The 21,443-nt window shown below is 39.2% G+C and overlaps 1 protein-coding gene across 1 annotated transcript; it reads right to left on the bottom strand.

Moving 5' to 3' along the window:
• Positions 1-16,231: 16,231 nt before the first annotated feature.
• On the bottom strand, positions 16,232-19,829 carry LOC104434525 (putative disease resistance protein RGA4). Its single transcript, XM_039311483.1, has 2 exons — positions 19,736-19,829; positions 16,232-17,315 (listed from the first exon to the last, which is right to left on the bottom strand). Exon 2 carries the CDS (start codon positions 17,300-17,302, stop codon positions 16,232-16,234), a length of 1,071 nt encoding a protein of 356 aa, XP_039167417.1. The 5' UTR covers positions 17,303-17,315; positions 19,736-19,829.
• Between the last annotated feature and the right edge of the window lie 1,614 nt (positions 19,830-21,443).

Below are 21,443 nucleotides of genomic sequence, written 5' to 3'. Positions count from 1 at the left end.
TAAAAATATATATAATGGCTCCTATTTGTAACAACACTTTTTTTTTTCTAACCTTTTAAAGTTACTTTCATAATCCAACCTCTCTTTTCTCTCTAGCACAGAAGTGGTTTCAATTTGCGTTGCCAATACATCATGTGGGCTCGTGATCTTCGAATAAGCCATACAAGGGAATTTAGAGGTACATTTGCTAAATTAAATCAGTCAAATCTGAGAAAAAAAAATCTTTATTATACCCACAGGAGAAGAATATCGATAGATTTCAAACAGCTAAAAAATATGGACAAGATTTTACTCGAAGGACAAAAAAATTCTCATCGTTAAATTTTCCGTTCGCGCAAGTCTTCATGTTTGCCACCTGACAAGTTTATAGATCGATCGACGACCATGTGGCAAGTCTTCATATTTGTGAGGTGTGCGAACTTAAATGCAACGTGACAAGCATGTCCACCAACCAAAAAAAAGAAAAAAGAAGAAGCTGGCAACCAACATTCTGTTTTTTGAATTTTGATGTACTTTCGAATCTCTACACAGAGAGTCGCTTACCCTTTAAGGTTCTCTCTCTGTTATATCCTGCTAGACAACTCGGCGATTCGTCTCTCGATGCCTGTTGCAGCGTCGACCTTGCGTCGTCTCGCGGCAGTAACATACCAAATCGTTACAGGATGCCATGAGCAATTTGACGAATACGAGTCAGTTGCAAAATTGAACATCTTAGGTTAGCCTTTTTTTGGGAGTGCAATACTCTGCTCTGTGATCTAGCTCTCGCCTATCATGAAATTCTTATCCACGAGTAAGACAAGAAGAACTGCGGTTTGCTCAAAAGTAGTCATTAGAAAACCCATTCCAGTTCTCTGTTCCATTTCTTTTTCCAGGTTTATTGCGAAGCAGTTTTAACATTCTTTTACTTCAGGTCGTATCTTCCCCGAATAAACTCTAAATGCGATCCCGATTCATTCTGGATTTGCCTCTTGACCTATGCTCTGTTTTGCCGTCTTTTGATTGTATTTGCCTTACCGGATCATCACTGAGCCATTGCCGCAAACGAGATTCACTGTTTCGTCGGTCCGTAAGGTTGTGTTTTAAAAATTGTTTGGCGAGTGATGTGTTCGTGTGCAATGCGGTGGTGTCAAAAGTGTGGATGGTGCCATTGTGTGAGACGATGTGCAGAAGTGTTCGATGAAATGTCCGATAGAGGGATCTGTAATGTTGCTGTGCTAAATTCGATTAGGCTCCGGCAGGGATCGTAGGAATGTGCTTCTCTCTTCTCTCGTTTAGAGAATTTCATCTCCAAGGAATTAGCTAAGTCAAGCATCTCTCAGTTCAATTGCTTGCTATTACACTTTCGCAGCTCATTTTTCATGTATTACGGTCTCCATCCATTTTTTTTTTTTTTAATGTTTCTTGTCCAGATTAAGTTTGTCGCTGATCTCTTCAATTGTGGGGCTGGAATCTGGCCAGTCGTGTCGGTGATGGTTGGTGCCGTATGTTCAGGTACGATTTTTCTCAAGTTCTAAATTCAGATCTAAGCGTTAGTGTCATGCTAAACCCAAACGATATGTGTGCTCTATGCCTTGTTGGTTCAGTGTGCTTTATGCCTTGACATGCTTCCCGAGAAATTGGAAGTTCATTTTTTTAACAGGTATGTTGGTATTGCCAAATTGCCGTTTCTATGTTTGTACTGCACTTTCGATGTCAATGGGGCAAGTCTTCGCCTTGCATATAAAAAGAACTTGCCAAGTTGCATGAACAAATTTGTGCAGAAGGATTGCAATCTGTTTATACTTCCCAAATTAATAAGACATTTGAAGAGATGAAACTAACTCGTGGATCTCATATTTGCTAAAATCGGGAGTGAAACTGTCTTTTATTCAAAAGAAAGTCAGAAGTGCCAAATTGAATGAGGTCAGCATATGACACTGAAAATTTGGATGAATTACATTGAGATGTCGAAGTAACTGAAAAGACAAATACAGGAAGATGTCTATGACACTAGAGGGGCTTACGGTGAGCTCAAATGGCCAAAACGCCGAAACTACTTGCAAATGCAGGAAGTAACCAATGTAAAAGAGACCAGTTGAGCTTGGACACCTAACTTCTGTCCCTCTAGGAAGCTCTATTTACATGAGGATCTTCATTCCACGACCTAAATCTCAAGTAAACAAGGGTTCGTATTATCTCAGCTCTGAGGTCTCCACTGATTTAATTAAGGCTTTTAGCCTTTCTTAACCAGCAGCTCAAATTTTTGACCTTCAATGCTAGCTTCTGAGCAGCAAGAGCTTGAGCCTCAATGGGGCTCCCACAAAATTGTAGTTTCAGCAAGTAACAAGGTCACGATGTATGGGTCCATGTTTGAGGCAGGATCCCTGTCTTCCAAGTAGCCTGTATATCATTTTAAGCTGTTACTAACTGAGCAAGGAAGGTGAAGTTCGTATGTTTTATTGATTTTAAGAAATAGTGAAGCATTCGAAAAAGTTTTTTGAGGCACTAAAAGTACTGAAATGTCCAAGTCTCAACTTCTGTTTAGGAAGCAAAACAGTAGCAATGCTTTATTATTGCAAAAAGCAAAAATTCCTTGCGTAGCAGTAATCATAGAATGATAGAATCAGCTGAGACCAAAAAGGAGAAAGCATACTTGTATATATTCTTTCCTTAGGGTAGTGTTTCTGGAATCATCTATTAAAGTTGGTCGATATTCAAACAGAGCACGGAAGGGAACTGGTATGGTCATCAATATAGTACATTTTCCTTGCTTCTAAGTGTCACGGACAACATAGATGTAGCAACCACGATTGGCAACTCTCTGCATAACAATTCAAGTAATCTAGGCATCACAACAAAATTTGAGTTCATTAAAAGGGCAATCTTTGAATTTGACTAGCATTGGTACACTTGTTTTGAGCATTACCCAAGAAAATGTGTCGATGTCAGGTTGATGTCAGCTACTTTAAGCTTTCTCGTCAACCTTCTCCCATTTCCTTCTCCACAGATGCTAATGTGCTCCTCGTGGCAAAGTGAGATTCAGAATTGTCTTCTTTATCACTTCAGAGCGTCCCTCTTCTCTCATGCTTTTTGCATTGCAAAAAAGTCTGAGAACACTCTTAAGTCTTCCATTGAGCAAAAATACTAAACCAAGTCCATGGTGTGAACCCATAGTTAGTGTGGCATCCTGACCATTCCAGTCATCCTGAGAAGGAAGAGAATGCCTTTTTAATCAACTTTGGGGTAATATATTGCGTAAATGGTGACAGTGAAGTTAGCTACCTCTATCGGCTTTAAATCTAACCCGAGGACAACACCAACTTGCTCAATAATTCTTTATTTTATGAGCAACAAAAACAATCAAGTACTTGAATACTGTAGAATATGTCTATGTGCACTTCTTATCTTTGTTGTTAATGGCATTCGATTATTTTCTTAAGGAAGTAATTGAAATTTCACCTAAAGAAGGCATGTCGAACACCATGTGAAATCTCCCGCTTCAATTCCCACTCTTGGTCCTACTTAGTATTCTTGCTGCACCCTAGAAGTCAGTGTTAATGGCAACAGTTCTATGCTTTTTTTTTTCCTTTTCAAAACAGGCAAGATGGAGGTCAAATATTACCTGGCCTGGCATCACCTCTCCATTGGTGCCACTAATGTCGATATTGGCATGTAAGCAAGCCTTGGAGTGAGCATTGAATATGTCTCAGCCAAATAACTTATCAGCCCCAACACCACGGCATCTAAATGAACATAAAACCTTGTATCACAATACAAACTTTCTCATCAACTTAGCCTATAATCCAGCAATACATAGGGAAATTCATTGTGAAAACAATTTCTCACTAGGGGGCTTGGATATCCTCCATCAGTCTAATCCAATGGCCATTGAACATTTGTGTGCAGTAGGGTGTTTTCTTGCTCAATCCCATAACTAATGTGAACATTTAGCCAAAACTCATGAACATGTCCATTTCAAAACTTTCTAATTCATGATAGAAAACTCATGTTATTGGATCTCCTACCATGGAACTTCATTTATAACCATTGGGTTACGGAAAATTTCAGCAACCTTGGCATATTTGTTCGTTGGGATTGGCTCGCTAGTTGGTGTATACGAATCACAAATAACCTACACATGAACAATAATTTTTCGTAAACTAATTGAAATGTCCTTTCTCGTTTGGTCAACCTATTCAAATGATCAGATGGATGAATATTTTTTGACGATATAATTCTTGTTTTGTGGATGATTACCAAGATATTGTTGTCACCTCAGAAAGGATACTTGAAAAGGGCTATTAAAAAGTCCAGAACTTGATGGAATGATATGAAGGTAAATAAGGTAAGATGGTTTTAGGTTTATGTCATCTTTCTTTAAGGTCACTTCACCATCATCCCCTAGAGCTTGGCTAGCACTCGATCCATCGTAGTTCCACTAGGGAAGTGGAGAGGGGTGCTCAATAGGTCTAGGGATCGTGTGATTATTCAGGAATCAATAGATCAGTAGCATATAGCATGTGAAGAGTAAAAGGCTACATATTTTATTGTTACTATTCATACCATTGATTTGCTTGGAGATCTATGTCAAAACCTCCAATACTGTCTCATAGTCAGACTAACATCAAAATGCAAAATAAGATTTGCTAATGTAGAAATTCAAGGGGGAAAAAGAAAGAAAGGTGTCACTTGTTGAATGTGCATAAAACATATTATTACTTGTTCTGATGATCCATTGAAGAAAGATGCAAACTTCTTATTTTAATACAGAATAGTTCAGGTATATTTCACCTTTTTGTGCACCGCATTTAAGGGTTTCAGGCATTAAAACATACCAATTATAATATGCAATTATCATACCGGTGTATGGCATGATATCCAAGTTGAGAAGACTCTCGAGCTCATAGTAGTATTGTTCTCGGACTTTAAAGTATAAACCCTGAACTTAGAAAAGCTCTTGGTGTTTCCACTCTTCTTCTATTTAGCAAGAGAGAAATCCATGGGTTTCATGTCATGGGACTGGCGGTCAGGGAGTCATCAGTGCCAAAATCTATGCCATTTTTGCTTGGTCTAAAAAATAAAGCAGTGTGAGTAATAGACATATCTCTTGAAACAAAAAACCTCAAACTTAATCTCATGGAGGATACCTCAAACGACGGGCTCTATCGGTATGACTTGGCCCTGTAGTATGCATGCGAGTTTAGTTTTGAAAGATAAAAGAATGGATTGGATACTTCGAATCAAGTGCCAGCACCGAAAAGTAGAAAACCGCTTTTCGAAGACTAGTATCAAGTAGGAAAAAAATTACATTTTTGAAGCATAAATAGTAGGTCTTATTGATTTCCCTAAGGACGCCACCGCAGTCTCCTTGAAAAATAAACTAAAAACAGCCGCATAACCATGCTTGTCCTTTTAAAACCATTTCAAGGTTATTCTCAGGCTTCATTCCCAAAGAGAGCCTGTGAACAAGCAAAAAACTAAGGGCAGTTACGTTGTTGAAGGAAGCAGACTGCGGAGTGCAACAGTTTAAAAAATTATGAAAGTCCACCTTTCTTAGGATCAATCAGCAAACGTGTTACTCTGATATTTCATTAGATCTAACGGTTGATCAACCGATGAATCTTGACAATGCACCAAATCTTTCCTCTTGCAATCAAGAGGCAATGATAATGAAGTACTTTCGTTTTTCACAAACTTGGCAAACTGCAAATTACTCTTGTAAACTGCTTTGGCAAAAATATCCATCAGATATCGCCAAGGCAGAGCAAGATACTGAACATAGCAATAATCAGTATGACCAATTGAAGTCATAGAACAAGAAAAATCCGAGACAAGAGCATATACAAGAGAAATCACTATATGAGGTCCACAACGTGGACGTAAAATTGGTGATGATTAATTTAGTCACCAAAAGAAATGACAACAAATAGTACCGCTTCATTCATTCATTCTGCCTTCCACCTGTTGGGAATAACGGATCCCCGAAAACCGGATTCGACACTAAATCGAACCCCTATTCAATGCGGAAGACGAGCCCGGGAAAACAACACGTATCACCGATCCTAAAGCACTCCACGGGTTCGAGCGTACCTTTTAAGCCACAGATTAAACACCGACGCCGATAGAGGAAGAGAAACTTGGTCCTGTTCGATCCGGTGAAGCAAATTGGCCTTCGCGCTTCACTGTTTTCCTTTTGGGAGAGAAAGCGAGAGAGAGAGAGAAGGAACTATGCGTACGTACATTTTCTGTTTTTTAACAAAACGGTACATTCTCTCTCTCTCTCTCTCATCCCTTTTATATGTTCCCCCATCCACGGGCCGTATTCCCGTGGGCCGGGTTTTTTGGGCCCAACTTGGGCGGACGGGCCTTAAGCCCATCTCATGTAAACCATCATCTCCCACTCGCACATGGTGGACCGAACATGATTCTCTTTATCTCTCTTCAACATTCATACCGGTGAATAATCCGTGCAACTAGCATACTTTGAGAGCTCGTTGCTATACATCTGTTAGGAATATATAGCAGCTCATAATGGACGTCACGCTTTGAGTAGATTTAGTATGCAGTACCCTAGATCGATCGATCACATTTTATATCTCTCTTGATCTCTTTTAAACATGATATATATATTGTATTCACAATTATAATTATCCCAAAGACAGTCATAATTGGTCGACCAGTGAATACAAAAACTACAATGTGATTCCCTAAAATCGATCTTCCTATTTCCTTCAAACTCTCAATTTCAGTTCAGCTTGCTTTTCTAGAAATGTCCCATTAGATCGAATCAACTCATAACCATTGGCAACATCCTAAGATAGCAAACACTAAATAGAAACCTTGAGAATAAGTAAAAGTCATGAGGGCACTAAAATTTGAGGAACTCTTTTCCTCAAGAGTCTCACACGTCATAAAAGTTGAGATCAAACTTTTTGCCACTCTTATTGGTCGTCTTATGCATACGTAGTATGAAATACGTATTACGGTATTAACTCCTTTCCCATGGAGCATATGTCTACACCTTTCAATACCATACAGATGATAGTTTAGACATACCCAATGTCTAACTTGAGTTCACGTATCTACTCATTTACAAAATTCATCAAAACTCACATCTGGCATCTTAGACAGATAAAGTAAAATATGTGGGGTATTTTACTCACATATTTTACTTTCGGACATAGTAAGTATTATGTCTTCATCTTAACACTCAGTTAAGGCGACATACGTATTTTAAGCTTGAGCTCTCGATTATCACCTAGATAATAAGCTTAAAAACAGTCTCATCTCTATTTATCACACAGTAAATAGAGGCGATTACCCGTGTGAGTGGGCTAATCTTTTATCTGTTCGACATACTTTCTCTACTTAAAATAATACGCTGAGTATTAAGATGCATAAAGATCAAACAAAGATTCATAGGCATTAATAATGAAACAACACTAGTTCATAAATGTGAACAACTCAGGGAAATTACAATCCAGTACATCAGACTCTACGCAATCCTAGAGATTTTACATGACCACAAAACACATCTCTAGGTATTGGCTTTGTCATAGGATCTGCTACCATTCTATGCGTAGATATGTACTATAAGTTCACATCCTTTCGTGCAACCATATCTTTTACAAAGTTATACTTTGTATCTATATGTTTGGTCTTGCCATGATACTTTGGATCTTTGGTGTATGCTATAGCTGCTTGGCTATCACAATTAACCAATAATTGATTTGCAACTTTCTCAATGACACCTAAATGATCCAAGAATCTCTTAAGCCAAACTCCTTCTTATACTGCTGCTGATAATGCCACGAACTCAGCTTCCATTGTGGATAAGGCTATGCACGTTTGCTTCTTACTAATCCATGATATGGTGACATTGCTCAGTAAGAAAGCAAATCCTGAGATAGATTTCATTTCATCTAAATCTCCTCCCCAATCAGCATTTGAATAGCCTTCAAGTCGCAGATCATTTCCTTGGTAATTCAACTTGTAATCAGCAGTTCCCTTCAAATACCTAAGTATCCTCTTAACGGCTTTCCAATGTGCTGGACCTGTATTGGATTGGTATCTACTCACCATTCCAACTGCAAAACATATGTCGGGTCTTGTACACATCATTGCGTACATCAAGCTCCCAACAGCACTAACATAAGGAACATGTTTCATTTGTTCATTCTCTTGTGGAGTCCTTGGACATAGTCTAGGGCTCAATCCTGCACCCTTTGCAATAGGAGTGTCTATGGGTTTACAATCTTGCATACGAAATCGTTCAAGAACCTTATTTATATATGTTTCTTGCAAAAGAGACAACGATCTCTTCGAACGATCTCTTGAAATCTTAACTCCAAGAATGTATGCAGCCTCACCCATGTCCTTCATCTCAAAGTTGGAAGACAACCAACTCTTGACAGTCTTAACAAACTCCATATTGCTTCCGACAATTAGTATATCATCAACATATAATGATATGATCACAAATTGATCCTTGGATATTTTGATATATACACAATGATCCTCATCAATCATCGTAAAATCATATGCCATTATGGCATTATGAAAACGTATATACCATTGTCTTGATGACCGCTTGAGACCATATATCAACCTCAAAAGTCGACATACTTTTTCTTTTTGGCCTTTCACTATGAAACCAGCAGGTTGTTCCATATATATTTCTTCCTCTAATTCTCCATTGAGGAAAGCAGTCTTTACATCCATCTGATGTAACTCAAGATCCATACTAGCTACTATTGCCAGAATTTTGCGAATCGAGGTAAATCTCACTATAGGAGAAAACATATCTTCATAATCAATTCCTTCCTGTTGATTATACCCCTTCGCCACAAGGCGAGTCTTATGCCTTTCAATCGAGCCATCGGCCTTCGCTTTATTTTGAGAACCCACTTGTTCCCAATAGCTCAAGCGTCCTTTTGGAAGATCAACCGCCTCCCAGACTTGGTTTGATTTCATTGACTCAATTTCCTCTTCCATTGCATTAATCCATTTTTCCTTACTAGGGCAATCAAAGCCTCATTAATATTTCTCGGCTCATCTTTATCTTGTGGAGCAACCATAAAAGTTTCCCATTCAATGTCAAAACGTCGACGGGGAATACTTTCGCGACTTGTTCGCTGGATGGGAGATTGTACACTTTGCACATCATTCCCTATCATGCTCCCACTTGGATTAGGTAATGATGATGTCGTCTCATCATGCGGTTGCAATTGAGAATGAGTTGAATTCAATTCATCACTTCTCATATTACTCCCACTTGGACGAACTCCACTAACATCATTATCCTGATCCAAGGTCTCAAATAGGGAACAATCTTCCCATATTTCGCCCTTATTAGGAAATTCATCCTCTAAGAATGTGACATCTCGTGATTCAAACTCAGTTATACTCCCACTTTCCTGCTCACCTATGAACACATCCTTTCGAGTGTTCTAAGTACCTTATGAAAATATTCTTCTTTCTTCTGGGACCCAATTTCTCAAATTTGTGAGAGGACTCATGTGTATAGGCAACCCCATGGCTTAAGAAAAATTAAGTCCGGTTTTCTACCTGTCCATAACTCATATGGAGTGGAAGTAACTGATTTGGAAGGCACACGGTTAAGTATATAGGCAGCAGTTAACAACGCATCACTCCAGAAGGTAATAGGTAAGTTAGCATGCGCCATCATGGACTTAACCATTTCCAGTAGGGTTCTGTTTCTTCTCTCCGCAACACCATTTTGTTGGGGAGTATATGGAACAGACAACTGTCTTTCTATTCCTTTTTCATCACATAATTTTCTGAACTCATCAGATAAATATTTTCAACCCCGATCGAATCTCAATGCTTTTATTTTCTTGTCTAATTGATTCTCTACCAGGTTCATAAATTTTTTAAAACAACTTATTGCTTCAAATTTATGAGAAATCAAATAGACATATCAGAATCGAGTATAATCATCAATAAAAGTGATGAAATAAACATCCCCATGCCTTCCTTTCACATTCATTGGACCACAGACATCAGAATGGATTAAATGCAGAGGAAATTCAGCTCTTTTTCCTTTTCCAAATGGTTTCCTTGTCGTTTTCCCTTCTAGGCAATGCTTACATATGGGCAAATCGACTTTTTTAATGTTGCCCAACAAGCCCTCTTTGGCTAGTCTATTCATACGCTGTTGGCCAATGTGACCAAGTCTTGCATGCCACACTTTCACATCTTTATCATATTTATTAGGAGACGTGATAAGGGAATAACAAACATTTGCATTAACATAATCAATATCTAATACAATGAAACCATCCAGAAAATAACCACAACCATAGTAATTTGTATCCAAAAACAAATCCACACCTCTATTATAGAAGTTCATATTAAAACCTAATTTAACCAACACTAATACAAACACTAAATTCCGACGAATCTCTGGAGCATACAACACATCATGAAGGAACAAAGTGCGTCCACCACACATATTCAGTTGGCATGTGCCAATTCCTTTCACTTCACTCTGAGTTGTTTCCCACATAGATCCACTTAGTTCCAGTTGGTACTCGTCGGAATTCCACGAAGGATCCTCTATCCTTTGCTACATGGTCCGTCGCTCCTGAATCCACAGTCCACAAAGGATTAGATTGAGTTAAGAACACAAAACTCGACACATAAGCAAAGTTCTGAAAAGTACAAGGGGTGCATACCTTCTTTGGCTCACGATGGGCCGCGAGCATAGTGACCCTTCTTGTCACAGTTGTAGCATTTCACTCTTGCAAGCTTCTTCATGCGAGGACGCTTTCCTCTTTCATGTTGGTTAAACTTGGGTTTCTTCCCGAAGGACCTTCTTCCTTGCCTTTCCTTTATCAAATCAGTTAGGCGCTTGCGCTTGGAGCTCGAAGCTCCATTTGAGCTAGAACTAGCATGATAAAGTTCTGCATCCGGCTTAGCGCCAAGAGGCGGTCCTCTTCCAGCTCAAGATGGCGCACCGCATCCTCAAAAGATTTGATATTTTCATTATGGGTCAGGTGCACCTTCATATGCTCCCAACTCGAGACAAGGATCGAATCACTGCTTGCACCTGCTGCTCATCTGTGAGGACATGGCCAACGTCTTTCAGCTCATTTATCATGTTTGACATCTTTCTAAGATGTTGCTTCATGGTCTGACCATGAGGCTTCTTATAGGAGTCAAACCTAATAGTGAGTTGTCTCAGTCTGGTCACCGAAGTATGACCAAATCTAGCTGCCAATGCCTCCAACATTTCCTTGGCATTGTCAAAACGCCTAAACTCTCGCATGACGTCATTTTCCATGCTGCTCAGCAACGTGATGCGAGCAAGAGAGTTCTTTCGTTTCCATGCAGCAAAAGCTTCCTTATCTCTTTTGTCTTTGCCAGGCAGTATTTCCTTCTTCGGGTTCTACCATGGTCGCTAAGAGCCTCAAGTGCCTCTTGCTCTTCCAGCACATATTGGATTTTCATGTGCCATATCTCATAGTTGTCACCATTGAGATTTTCACCTTTGTTCAGCTCGGCAACTATGCTCTTCGTGGCTGAAGCCATTGATCTGAACACATCGACATATATGCACGAATTATTAATGCCTATCATTTATGCATCCCTATTTGCATAGACCCATCATATTAATGAATAATTTCAAGTAAGGCTTCAAAATCAAAAAGTCACTATGTTTCCAATCATCCTCCAAAATCCTAACTTAAAACTATCATTAATATAATTGTCTTATGCAAAATAAATTCTATGAAGTTACAAAAACTTCTATAACTACCAACAACTAACTACCCACAAAGAACCGAATAATGAAAAGCAAATGATAATTGACATACAATATAATAATGCTTTCATATAATACAACTAACATATAGGTTGCTACATTAACTACAATCAGGTAGTAAGCATTACATAAGATGTCCACAAAGCACACTTAACTAATAAAACAGCCAATACATCTAACACCAAGCCAGCACACGAACTGGGAAAGATCCTCTTTTGTTCAATTTCTTGATCTTTTCCCTTGTAACAATGCAGTAATATTCATTTACAAAATCCATCACAATTTTCTTATATGAAGCAACTGTTGACATCCCGTATGCGATTCAACACATCTTGCCATTCAGGTGGAAGAGTGTTTATGAAAAATCGCACCATCTCTGACTGTGGCATAGGACGACCATTCCATATGACCTGTTGAATTTTCCCATTGACCTCAAGGACATGATCAATTAAGTCTCCACTCTCCCATCGATGATCAGTCAGGTCAGCTATCAACTTAGACAGCCTATCCTTTTGTTCATCGGTAACTGCTCGAATAGGTGTGCGCAACCTCAGGGGAGCCATTGTTTGTGCAACAAATGCAGAACTGTTCCTGCAACAAATGCATAACAAATAAGGGATCACAAATAATCCACATAGACTTAATTGAAAAAGAAACACATTCTTTTCCTCCTTTTTTTTTGTTGGTCAACGGTCAACGGTCAACGGTCGGTCGTCGGTCGTCGGACCGGTCGGCCGGTTCGGGCGAACCGACGGCCGTACCGCGCACGTGCCGGGCGCCCACGGGTCGGTCGGGTCGCCGCCGGTCGGTGACCGCCCGGCCAACCGTCGCCGTGCTAACGTCATCGATGACATCACCTAAGCGGTTACCGACGGCCGTTGGGTGACGCCATGCTGACAAGTCGCGCTGTCCGCCGACCGGCGCGTGCTAGTTTGCCGGCCGGCGGCGAGCATGTGCCGATTCGCCGACCGGGCGCTCAGTGTTACGCGCCGGGCGAGCCCGGCGCTTTTGGCGCGTCGCGCCCACACGCAGCCGCTTCGCGCGCGTGTGGGCACGTGCAGCGTCTTCCGCCGGCGTTCGACATATCGCGGACTCGTCTCGACGACCCCTTTCTCCTTATGCCTTCAGAATTTGATTTTGACTTAAAACTCGGAAAATGGCCGAACAAAGCTTGGGTGTGGGATTTCTCGCCCGATCTGTACGGTCGAATTACTTTCGCGAAAATCAATCAAAAAACATCAAACAGGTCAGGAAAACGTGAACTAGGGCTTTGATACTAATGTTGGGAATAACGGATCCTCGAAAATCGGATTCGACACTAAATCGAACCCCTATTCAATGCGGAAGACGAGCCCGGGAAAACAACACGTATCACCGATCCTAAAGCACACCACGGGTTCGAGCATACCTTTTAAACCACGATTAAACACCGACGCCGATAGAGGAAGATAAACTTGGTCCTGTTCGATTCGGTGAAGCAAATTGGCCTTCGCGCTTCACTGTTTTCCTTTTGGGAGAGAAAGCGAGAGAGAGAGAGAAGGAACTATGCGTACTTATGTTTTCTGTTTTTTAACAAAACGGCACGTTCTCTCTCTCTCTCTTTCTCCCTTTTATATGTTCCCCCATCCAAGGGTCGTATTCCCATGGGCCGGGCTTTTTGGGCCCAACTTGGGCGGACGGGCCTTAAGCCCATCTCATGTAAACCATCACCACCAAATGCAATTCTTTTGCAGACAGTGTTGTCAAAAAGAGATGAAGAACATGTCAATTGTCAACCAAACAAAATGTGCAAGACAACCTTATAGTTATCAAAATGGAGAACTCATAGATTAGACTCCCGATTCAATTGTCATAAGACCACTTTTAATGTCAACGTTTACTCAATTGCTTAAGATGATGCTCAAAATTGGCAAAGGATTTACCCGAGAACTTCTGAATGGCTGAACAAAGAAACCAAGTATTGGAACAAAGATATCCTAGATTTGCTAGGCAGATCTATACTAGAACCTCTGATTCCATGAGAACGCATAGAGATAATAAATTTTAAGGGAAGCAAACCGGCAGCCATTCTCCAAAGAAGCATTTCATCATCGGCATCTATGAAGAGAGTTATCCGAAGCATCGGATTGTGCACGGCATTTCGCTCCTTATGAAATCAAATAAGTAGATTGCACATTATATCTATAGCATGAGTCATGAGCCAGATTTAATGAGCTTGCAAACAAGACGAGTATGAATTTTCATCATTTTTCTTGCACATTTGGGAATAAAGCGATGTTTCCACACTCCGCCAATATATTTAAACCTGTCCAAACCTTTCACTGATCTGTCCACTTACCCTGGTGGAGAATTTCTAGTCACAATCATCGAGCTCGTGAGTTAAGTTTGGGATATGAGCAATCTTGTACCAGTCCTCGCCGCATCTCTTTGCACCTCTCCTCCACTGCAGGCAACGGAAGATTCTTAGGTGAGTTAGGGATGTAAGCTTTCGCATTCCTTCAGGTAATGATGTCAATGAGGGGCAATCGAAGATTTCAAGCCGTTGAAGTGATTGAAGGGCCTCGATCTGCTCTGATATAGCCTTCATATTTATGCATTCGGAAATTTTGAGATGCTCAAGATTGCTGAGCTGTAGAAGCCACTGTGGAACATATGCTAATCTGGGAAGGTTAAAGATTGCCACAAACTGGAGACTCCGAAGTCCAAGGAAATCCAAGAAGTTGCCACTTTCATCTTTGGATAAATCAAGCTTCTCACAATCCCCAATAGAGAGATGCCTGAGGCTCGATAGATGTTGCATACCGAGTGAGAGGGAAGTTAACCAAGGACATCCACTAATGTGAAGAGACTCAAGTGAGGAGAGACTTTTCAAACACTTCTCAGGCAAACATTCTAGAAACTCCATACTCCAGATGCCTAGCCTCTTCAACTTGTTAAGGCCAAGCATATGATTTATCAATGCTAGGTTTGACTCAGTTAGAACTAAATCCTCAAGATGTGGAGTTCGTGGTAGGGCTTTCAATTTTTCACAGTTTTCAATATGTAATGTCAATAGACTAGGAAATGATGCTGTTAATCATCTGACTTGATATATTCCAATTCAGTCAGATCATTAATCTTTAAAGTCTTGAGGTGATGTAGTTGGCCCAGTGGAGGGAGATGTTTACATCTTCTGCAATGCTCCAAGCATAACTCGACTAAATTTGGCAAGGAAAACATAAGGTTATCCATCATCCACCTTGGAAAGATCTCACCTGTATAATTCGTGATCTTCAACTTCTGCAAATTTGAGTGCTGCTGCAATCCATCTAATAGAGCTTCATCTCTATCCCCAATCATTACATCATCAGCACAGAGATAACTCCAATGAAGCTCTAAAGATTCTAAAGAATGCTTACCTATCAGGTTTGCAGCCTTGTATTCTTCTACTACATTTATTGTGCTTCCCAAATTTTCAATGCAAAGGCTTCCCCGAATATTATTAAGCCCATTTAGCTCCCTAAGTCCGCAATAATTCTTAATAAGAGCTTTTTCTTGGGGCAAAATGAAGCGTGTTAGCCTATGTAGAGAGCTCAATTGCCCTAGTCCTTGTGGCACATAACTAAGTTCCCAACAATCACCTATGTCTAGATTTCGAAGGCTGACTAACTTCTTTATGCCCCTTGGCAATTCTTCAAGGTAATGACAACCGTAGAGATTAAGTGTTTGCAAATTCTGCAATCTCGTAATGGAGTTAGGAAGCCTTTTGAGTGCCCAATTTCCAGACAGATCGAGATAAGTGAGATACTTCAACTTACATATGGAAGTTGGCACCTTCTTGACATATGTGTCATGCAAATCCAAGATGTGCAACCTTTTGAAACTTTGCATAAGTTGGCATAGATCTCCTTCACTTCTTTGTCGAGGCATAGCAGAAAGAAATGTTCTCAGGGATCTTACTTTCAAGCATGAGATTGGAAGGTCACCCACAAATATATGACGAGTTCTTTCATGTATGGATTTTGTGTCATCCCATGCCACCCAACACTCATTCCCTGCAACCAAGCACGCTAGATCATGCATCAAATCATGCATCTTACAAGTCTCCTCATTCGTGTATGGATCTTTTTAAAATCTTGGAAGAAGTTACTCCAAAGTAGATCCATGAAATATCCATGAGCAATGTCTTCTAAATGCTGAATTCTATTTGGTGGCTGGATAAATCCTTCTGCCATCCAAAGATTAACCAAAGTCTGCTTCCTCATCTCATAACTTTTGGGAAACAGTGAACAAAATGCAAAACATTGTTTCAAATGTGAAGGGAGATGGTCATAACTTAGCCTAAGAGCATATTTTATGTGGTCTTCCTTTGAGACACATCTGGGAGCTCATAATCTTTGAAATGTAAACATTCGAATTTAGTTTTCTTAAAAAATAGTAAACTCCCAACAGTTCGAACAACCAATTGTACTCCAGAGCACTTTCTAGCTATCTCTTTGGCGATAGCATTTCAGGATCTTGTATTTCCTCTTGTTTACCACAAGCCATTTTCATTAATAAATCAACAGACGCTTTTTCGGATAAGCCCCCGAGAAAATGAGGCAAAGCAATGCCAATAATTTCCGCAACCAAAGGAAGGCGTGTGGTTATAAGGATCTTGCTTCCTCTAGCACCTCCCACCAATAAAGTTTTCAAGCTCAACCATTTTTCTTGATCTACATTCCACAAATCGTCTAAAACTAAGAGATATCTTTTTCCATCAATTTCTCCCCTGAGTTCACTCTGTAAATGTTCCATAACAACCTCGGTTGGTTCTTTCTTCTTTGCACAAGCTATGATATTTTTCACTATTTTTTTCACATCAAAGTCATTAGAGATGCAAACCCACATTTTTAAGTCAAAATGGTTAGTGACCATCTCGTCATTATATACACATTGAGCAAGAGCCGTTTTTCCAAGCCCACCAATACCAACTATTGGAAGGATGGAAACGTGCTCTTTCACGTTTGAATCCAATAAAAATTTCATGACTGTCTTCTTATCATCATCTCTCCCCATAATATCTCCCTCGCGTATAAACGAATGTGTCTCTTCTCTCTTCCCCCACTCTCTCTCTGCTTGTGAATCCACGGGACGCTCATCCAAGTGGAATCTCCCACCAGCGTTAATGGCTTCTATTTTCTCCCTCACTGCTCTTACTTTATAACTCATCTTCAGTTTAAAAGCAAGCTGGTTTGAACTTGAGAAAAATGTTCTCACCTCCTTGATCATTTCACTGTGGTCCCTTAGTTCTTGCCGTATAGCTTCTATATTGAATTCTTCAAGCACATCTTGGGCATCATAGAAAGCATCTTTCAGTTTCTCAAGCCAATCTTGGATTTCGAGATTGTAGTATTGCTCTTCGGCATGTCTCAGTACAGCTTGAAGCGTGGAGACTGTGTCCTTGAGCACCTCGAGTTCATGCTTGAAGCCCCATAGCTTTCCAACATTTTCTAGTACTTCAGGAATCAGATAAGCAGTGATCTTTCCAGCAATACTCACGATGACAGCTTCTGCCATGTTTGTTCTTTCTCTGTGGATTAGAAGATATTAGTCCAGTCGGTCCAAGGATAGAGACTTCTCACACCATGTATAACAAGTTTGTCTTGATGCTGACCTCAGACTGGCAAATCAAAAGCCTAACATATCTAATTATCTACTTCTGTGACCGACTTGAGGTGTCGAAGATAAAAACTCCAACCATCTACGCAAGCCCAAATAAAAAATGCATATTGGACTACCGAGGTCGCGTCCAAGGTCCACGATTGGTTTGTCTAAGATATTTGGTGATTACTTTGTTTACTAGTCTAACGTGCTTGCAAAGGCAATGGAAATGCTGGTGTCGAAGTTATCGAAATACTTATTCAGCAGATTGATCTATCTAACAATTTGTCTAACAGTCCCGATACCCAGAAGCAGACGGGATTTGTGAAATGAAATTGCGTCTCCAAGGACAAACACTTTTATTTTTTCAAATGCTTCATTCTTTATTTATTTATTTTGAGAAGATGACCAATAATTTTTCTTGGGATTAATTTGAGGTTTGACAAAGTTGGTATCAAAGCTTACGTTATAAACCTAGAAAATTTTCGTTTGCTTTAATTTGGGCACTAGGAGATGTGAGGTGCGATTCATAGTTACTAAATTATTGTGTACATAGGAGAGAGATACTTTCTGCAAAAATAGGAAGTTCTATATGTGTAGGTAACATAATGGATTTGTTAATATTATGATGCCAAACGCTGCAACACTCAATTTAACTCCCCTTCATTCACATGACATTATTGCTAGTATCTTACTAAAACATTACAGTTTAATTACAGAAGTTCACTCTCCTTGCTAATCTCTCAAAATTATTTGCTTCCTATGAAAAAATGCTTCTACATTGTTTCTTGCTTTCTTTACGTTTTCCCGTTCTCTCAATGATAAGAAAAAGCTCCCTTAAAGCTCTTCCCATACTAAACTTGCACATTTATCTAATGTAAAATCCATATTTTGGAATTTTAAAAGGATTTCCATGTGAGGGCAGAATGACATACATACTCTTCGCTTTTTCTGGCATATACAATTTGTACACAATCTTCATAATAATTTGGTGTGCATGCCATACATCTACTTTTATTAAATTGCAACATGCTCATCGTCCTACCAGTCACAGAAATGGTCATAATTATTTTTTATGCATATTTCTCTATGCATGACAGTCCTTTTCGCATGCTTCAATGAATTCTCATGTAGGGTTTGGTTCATATTTGATTAATATATCATTCCTTTATACAATTTCCTAAATTACTAACAAATGGCATTATTAGGTAATTGTCACAAGAAATTTTACGTGAGCATTGCTCCATGCAAGAATGAATTGATATAGGCGGCACGCTCCTGATTATTTTCATCTGTTTGTATATTTTGGAGAGTTTTTGTTTAATGCGTTCGCAATTGGGCTTACTGGAGTTGACTTGTGCCTATTCTCTACACCTTTCTAGTGGGTCTGGTGTCCTATGTCCTCCTGACATGTAGTAGTGTATAATTGGGTTGTGTCCTCCAAGCACATAGCAGTCCATCCATATGGCATAATCCTCAGAGCAATCCCTCTTATCCTCTCCCTATTAATAAGACATCAATTACCAAAAAAGCTCTAGATCTGTTGTAATTACGACAATTCAATCATAAATCTTATTTTTGCCAAATTATTCCCAAACATGTTCCATTTGTGTCAAGTTAATCTATCCAATTGATTTTGATAAGAAATCATTGACATGAATGCCAATTGTCCTATTTGGCGCAGCTAGCATCGGCATGGACATTTTTACTAATATAATAATAATAATAATTTATATTTTAGTAATCTTTTTCTTTTTATTTTCTTTGTCTTTTCTTTACTTTTATTTTTTTTCTATTTTTTGGGCCAAGGGCCGGTGACGCTGGCCCTCGCTCCCATAATAAAATAGAATGAAATAAAATAATCAAGATGATAAGATTTAGCTAAGGTTTCTTATGACTTGTTTGTTTGTGCCTTTTAAAAAGCAAAAGTAATTTCTTGCTTTCTTGCTAAAATTTAAAACATGATTCAAGTCTAAAAATTATGAAAAGATTGAGGTAGTTTAAAAATAAAATAAAAACAAGCATCTAACAGTTTTGCCGATGCTTGTGAAAGCATAGAGCTTGAAATCCACCTTAGGGGGTGAATAAAGTTGAGTTGTTGAAGATAGGAATTCTCATCATCCACGCACATTACAAGATGAGGCCTAATCAATATGCAAATGGGACCCACCAAGGTCGGTCCAAGGTCCGCAATTGGTTTGTCTAAGATTTTACGTGCTTCTATTATTTACTCGTCTAACATGCTTGCAAAGGCAATGAAAATGCTGGTGAAAACAGAGTGCTAATCTTATAGTTCACAAAACAATGAACCGATGCATGCTTGGTGGAAATTAGTGAGAGCGAAGTTACCAGGAGCGTGGGCAATGTCGAAGGACCGAATTTGACAGCGGCGAGGCTGAAGGTAATGCAAGCAACAAGATAAGAAACGGTGAAGAAATGGTACTTGAGTGCTGCCTGCATTTATCCTCCTCGCCTGTATTTATCCTCTTGTCGCGCATCAAATGGAGAAGGAAAAGAGGAACATTCGTTTCTGAGGTGGACCCAGCAACGAAACGTGGAACATGGCCCCGTTCTTGCTTTGTTGTTTCGGTAGGACGCTGGACAGAGAGGGAAAAAGGTATCAGATCCGACTCCATGATTTTTGGTAGTCTCAATAGTTATTGATGTATTAATATAAATACTTCTGTATCTTTCTACGTAAGACAGTAACCCGATGATTTCCACTAGAGACAATTTTCTACCTGAACTCTTCCAGATTGCAATTATTTTGATCTCTACAATTTTGTAATAGTTCAATTTCAGTGATAATTAAGATCTAAAACAATTTTTCCAATCACGATTCTAAAATCTTTATAATTGTAAATAGCACATGGTATACTTCTTAATCTTATATTGTAATTCATATATATAAATTTTATGATTTTAACATATAACTTTAATTGCTAAAGGAATAACTACTAATATCCATAACTAGATAACAGTTAATAATCATCATATAACAGTAAATTCCAATAACGAATCAATCAATGTAAGAAGGGTTACCTTAAGCTAACTGAAAAATAAAAGTCATAATTCATGCATTCAATTTTAGTACAATGGAAGTTTGATTTCATCAAGTAGCCATGAATGATCATTTCGTGATACACATAACATTCACTAATAATGACAGTTGATCTCAGTCCGACCCATCTAATTTAAGTAATTATGTCTTATCATTTAAAACTAAAATTACCACTGAAAAATTAATATTTGCTAATATATATTTATATAGATGTTGTTGATTGAACCTTACCAGCAAACAGTAGGCTCGTGAGTGGAATTAGATGCCTCTTAGTGTCGTCAAGAGTAGAATTAGATGCCATCTGTGAAGCGGCTTGTTCCCATCAATCTGACCCTAGCATATATACAACGCTAACCACCTAAATGGGATTTAGATGCTACTTAGCTTTAATTTGTCCAGAACAAGATTCGCCCCATCTGTAAAGTGGCTTGTTCCCATCAATCTTGTGATTGGCTCGCAAGATTAATTGACTTAACGAAAAAAAATTGAAGAACATTTTTAGCTAATAGGGTAGTGAAAAAGTGTAAGAAAAGTTATGAATTTATTGTATAAGTGTCAATTTAGTCATAAACTTTTTAATGATGCCAATTTAGTTTCAAACTTTCCGATCTTGAGCAAATTTAATCATTCCGGCTAATTTTGACCAAATATTACTTACATGGATATTGGCTTGTCTATGTAGTACAATTGACAATGACATGGATAATTTAATGATATTTTAATATTTTTCAATTTTTTATTTTTATTTTTATTTTTATTTTCCCTTTCTTCTCTTTCTCATACTTTTTTTTTTGTCCTTCCCTTCCTTTTTCTTCTGGTCGATGCCTAAGTGACTGGCCAAAGGTAGACTCGGGTGAAGGCAAGTCTCGCCAATGGCCGGGCAAGGCATAACCGCGCCCATGGCCAGTGAGGTTTGACCCTTGTTGAGCCTCGCTAGCCCAACGCGGGGCCACCCTCACGGCATTAGCGAGGGCTTGAGCCTTGCGAGGGGTTGGG

Source organism: Eucalyptus grandis, chromosome 4 (genome assembly GCF_016545825.1).
Source record: "Eucalyptus grandis isolate ANBG69807.140 chromosome 4, ASM1654582v1, whole genome shotgun sequence".
NCBI lineage: Eukaryota > Viridiplantae > Streptophyta > Magnoliopsida > Myrtales > Myrtaceae > Eucalyptus > Eucalyptus grandis.
Note: the sequence above shows the minus strand (reverse complement) of the source record. Positions and strands in the feature narration are given on the sequence as shown.

Coding starts and splice junctions, on each gene's coding strand:
- LOC104434525 (XM_039311483.1), bottom strand. CDS start 17,302: ATGGCAGAAGCTGTCATCGTGAGTATTGCTGGAAAGATCACTGCTTAT.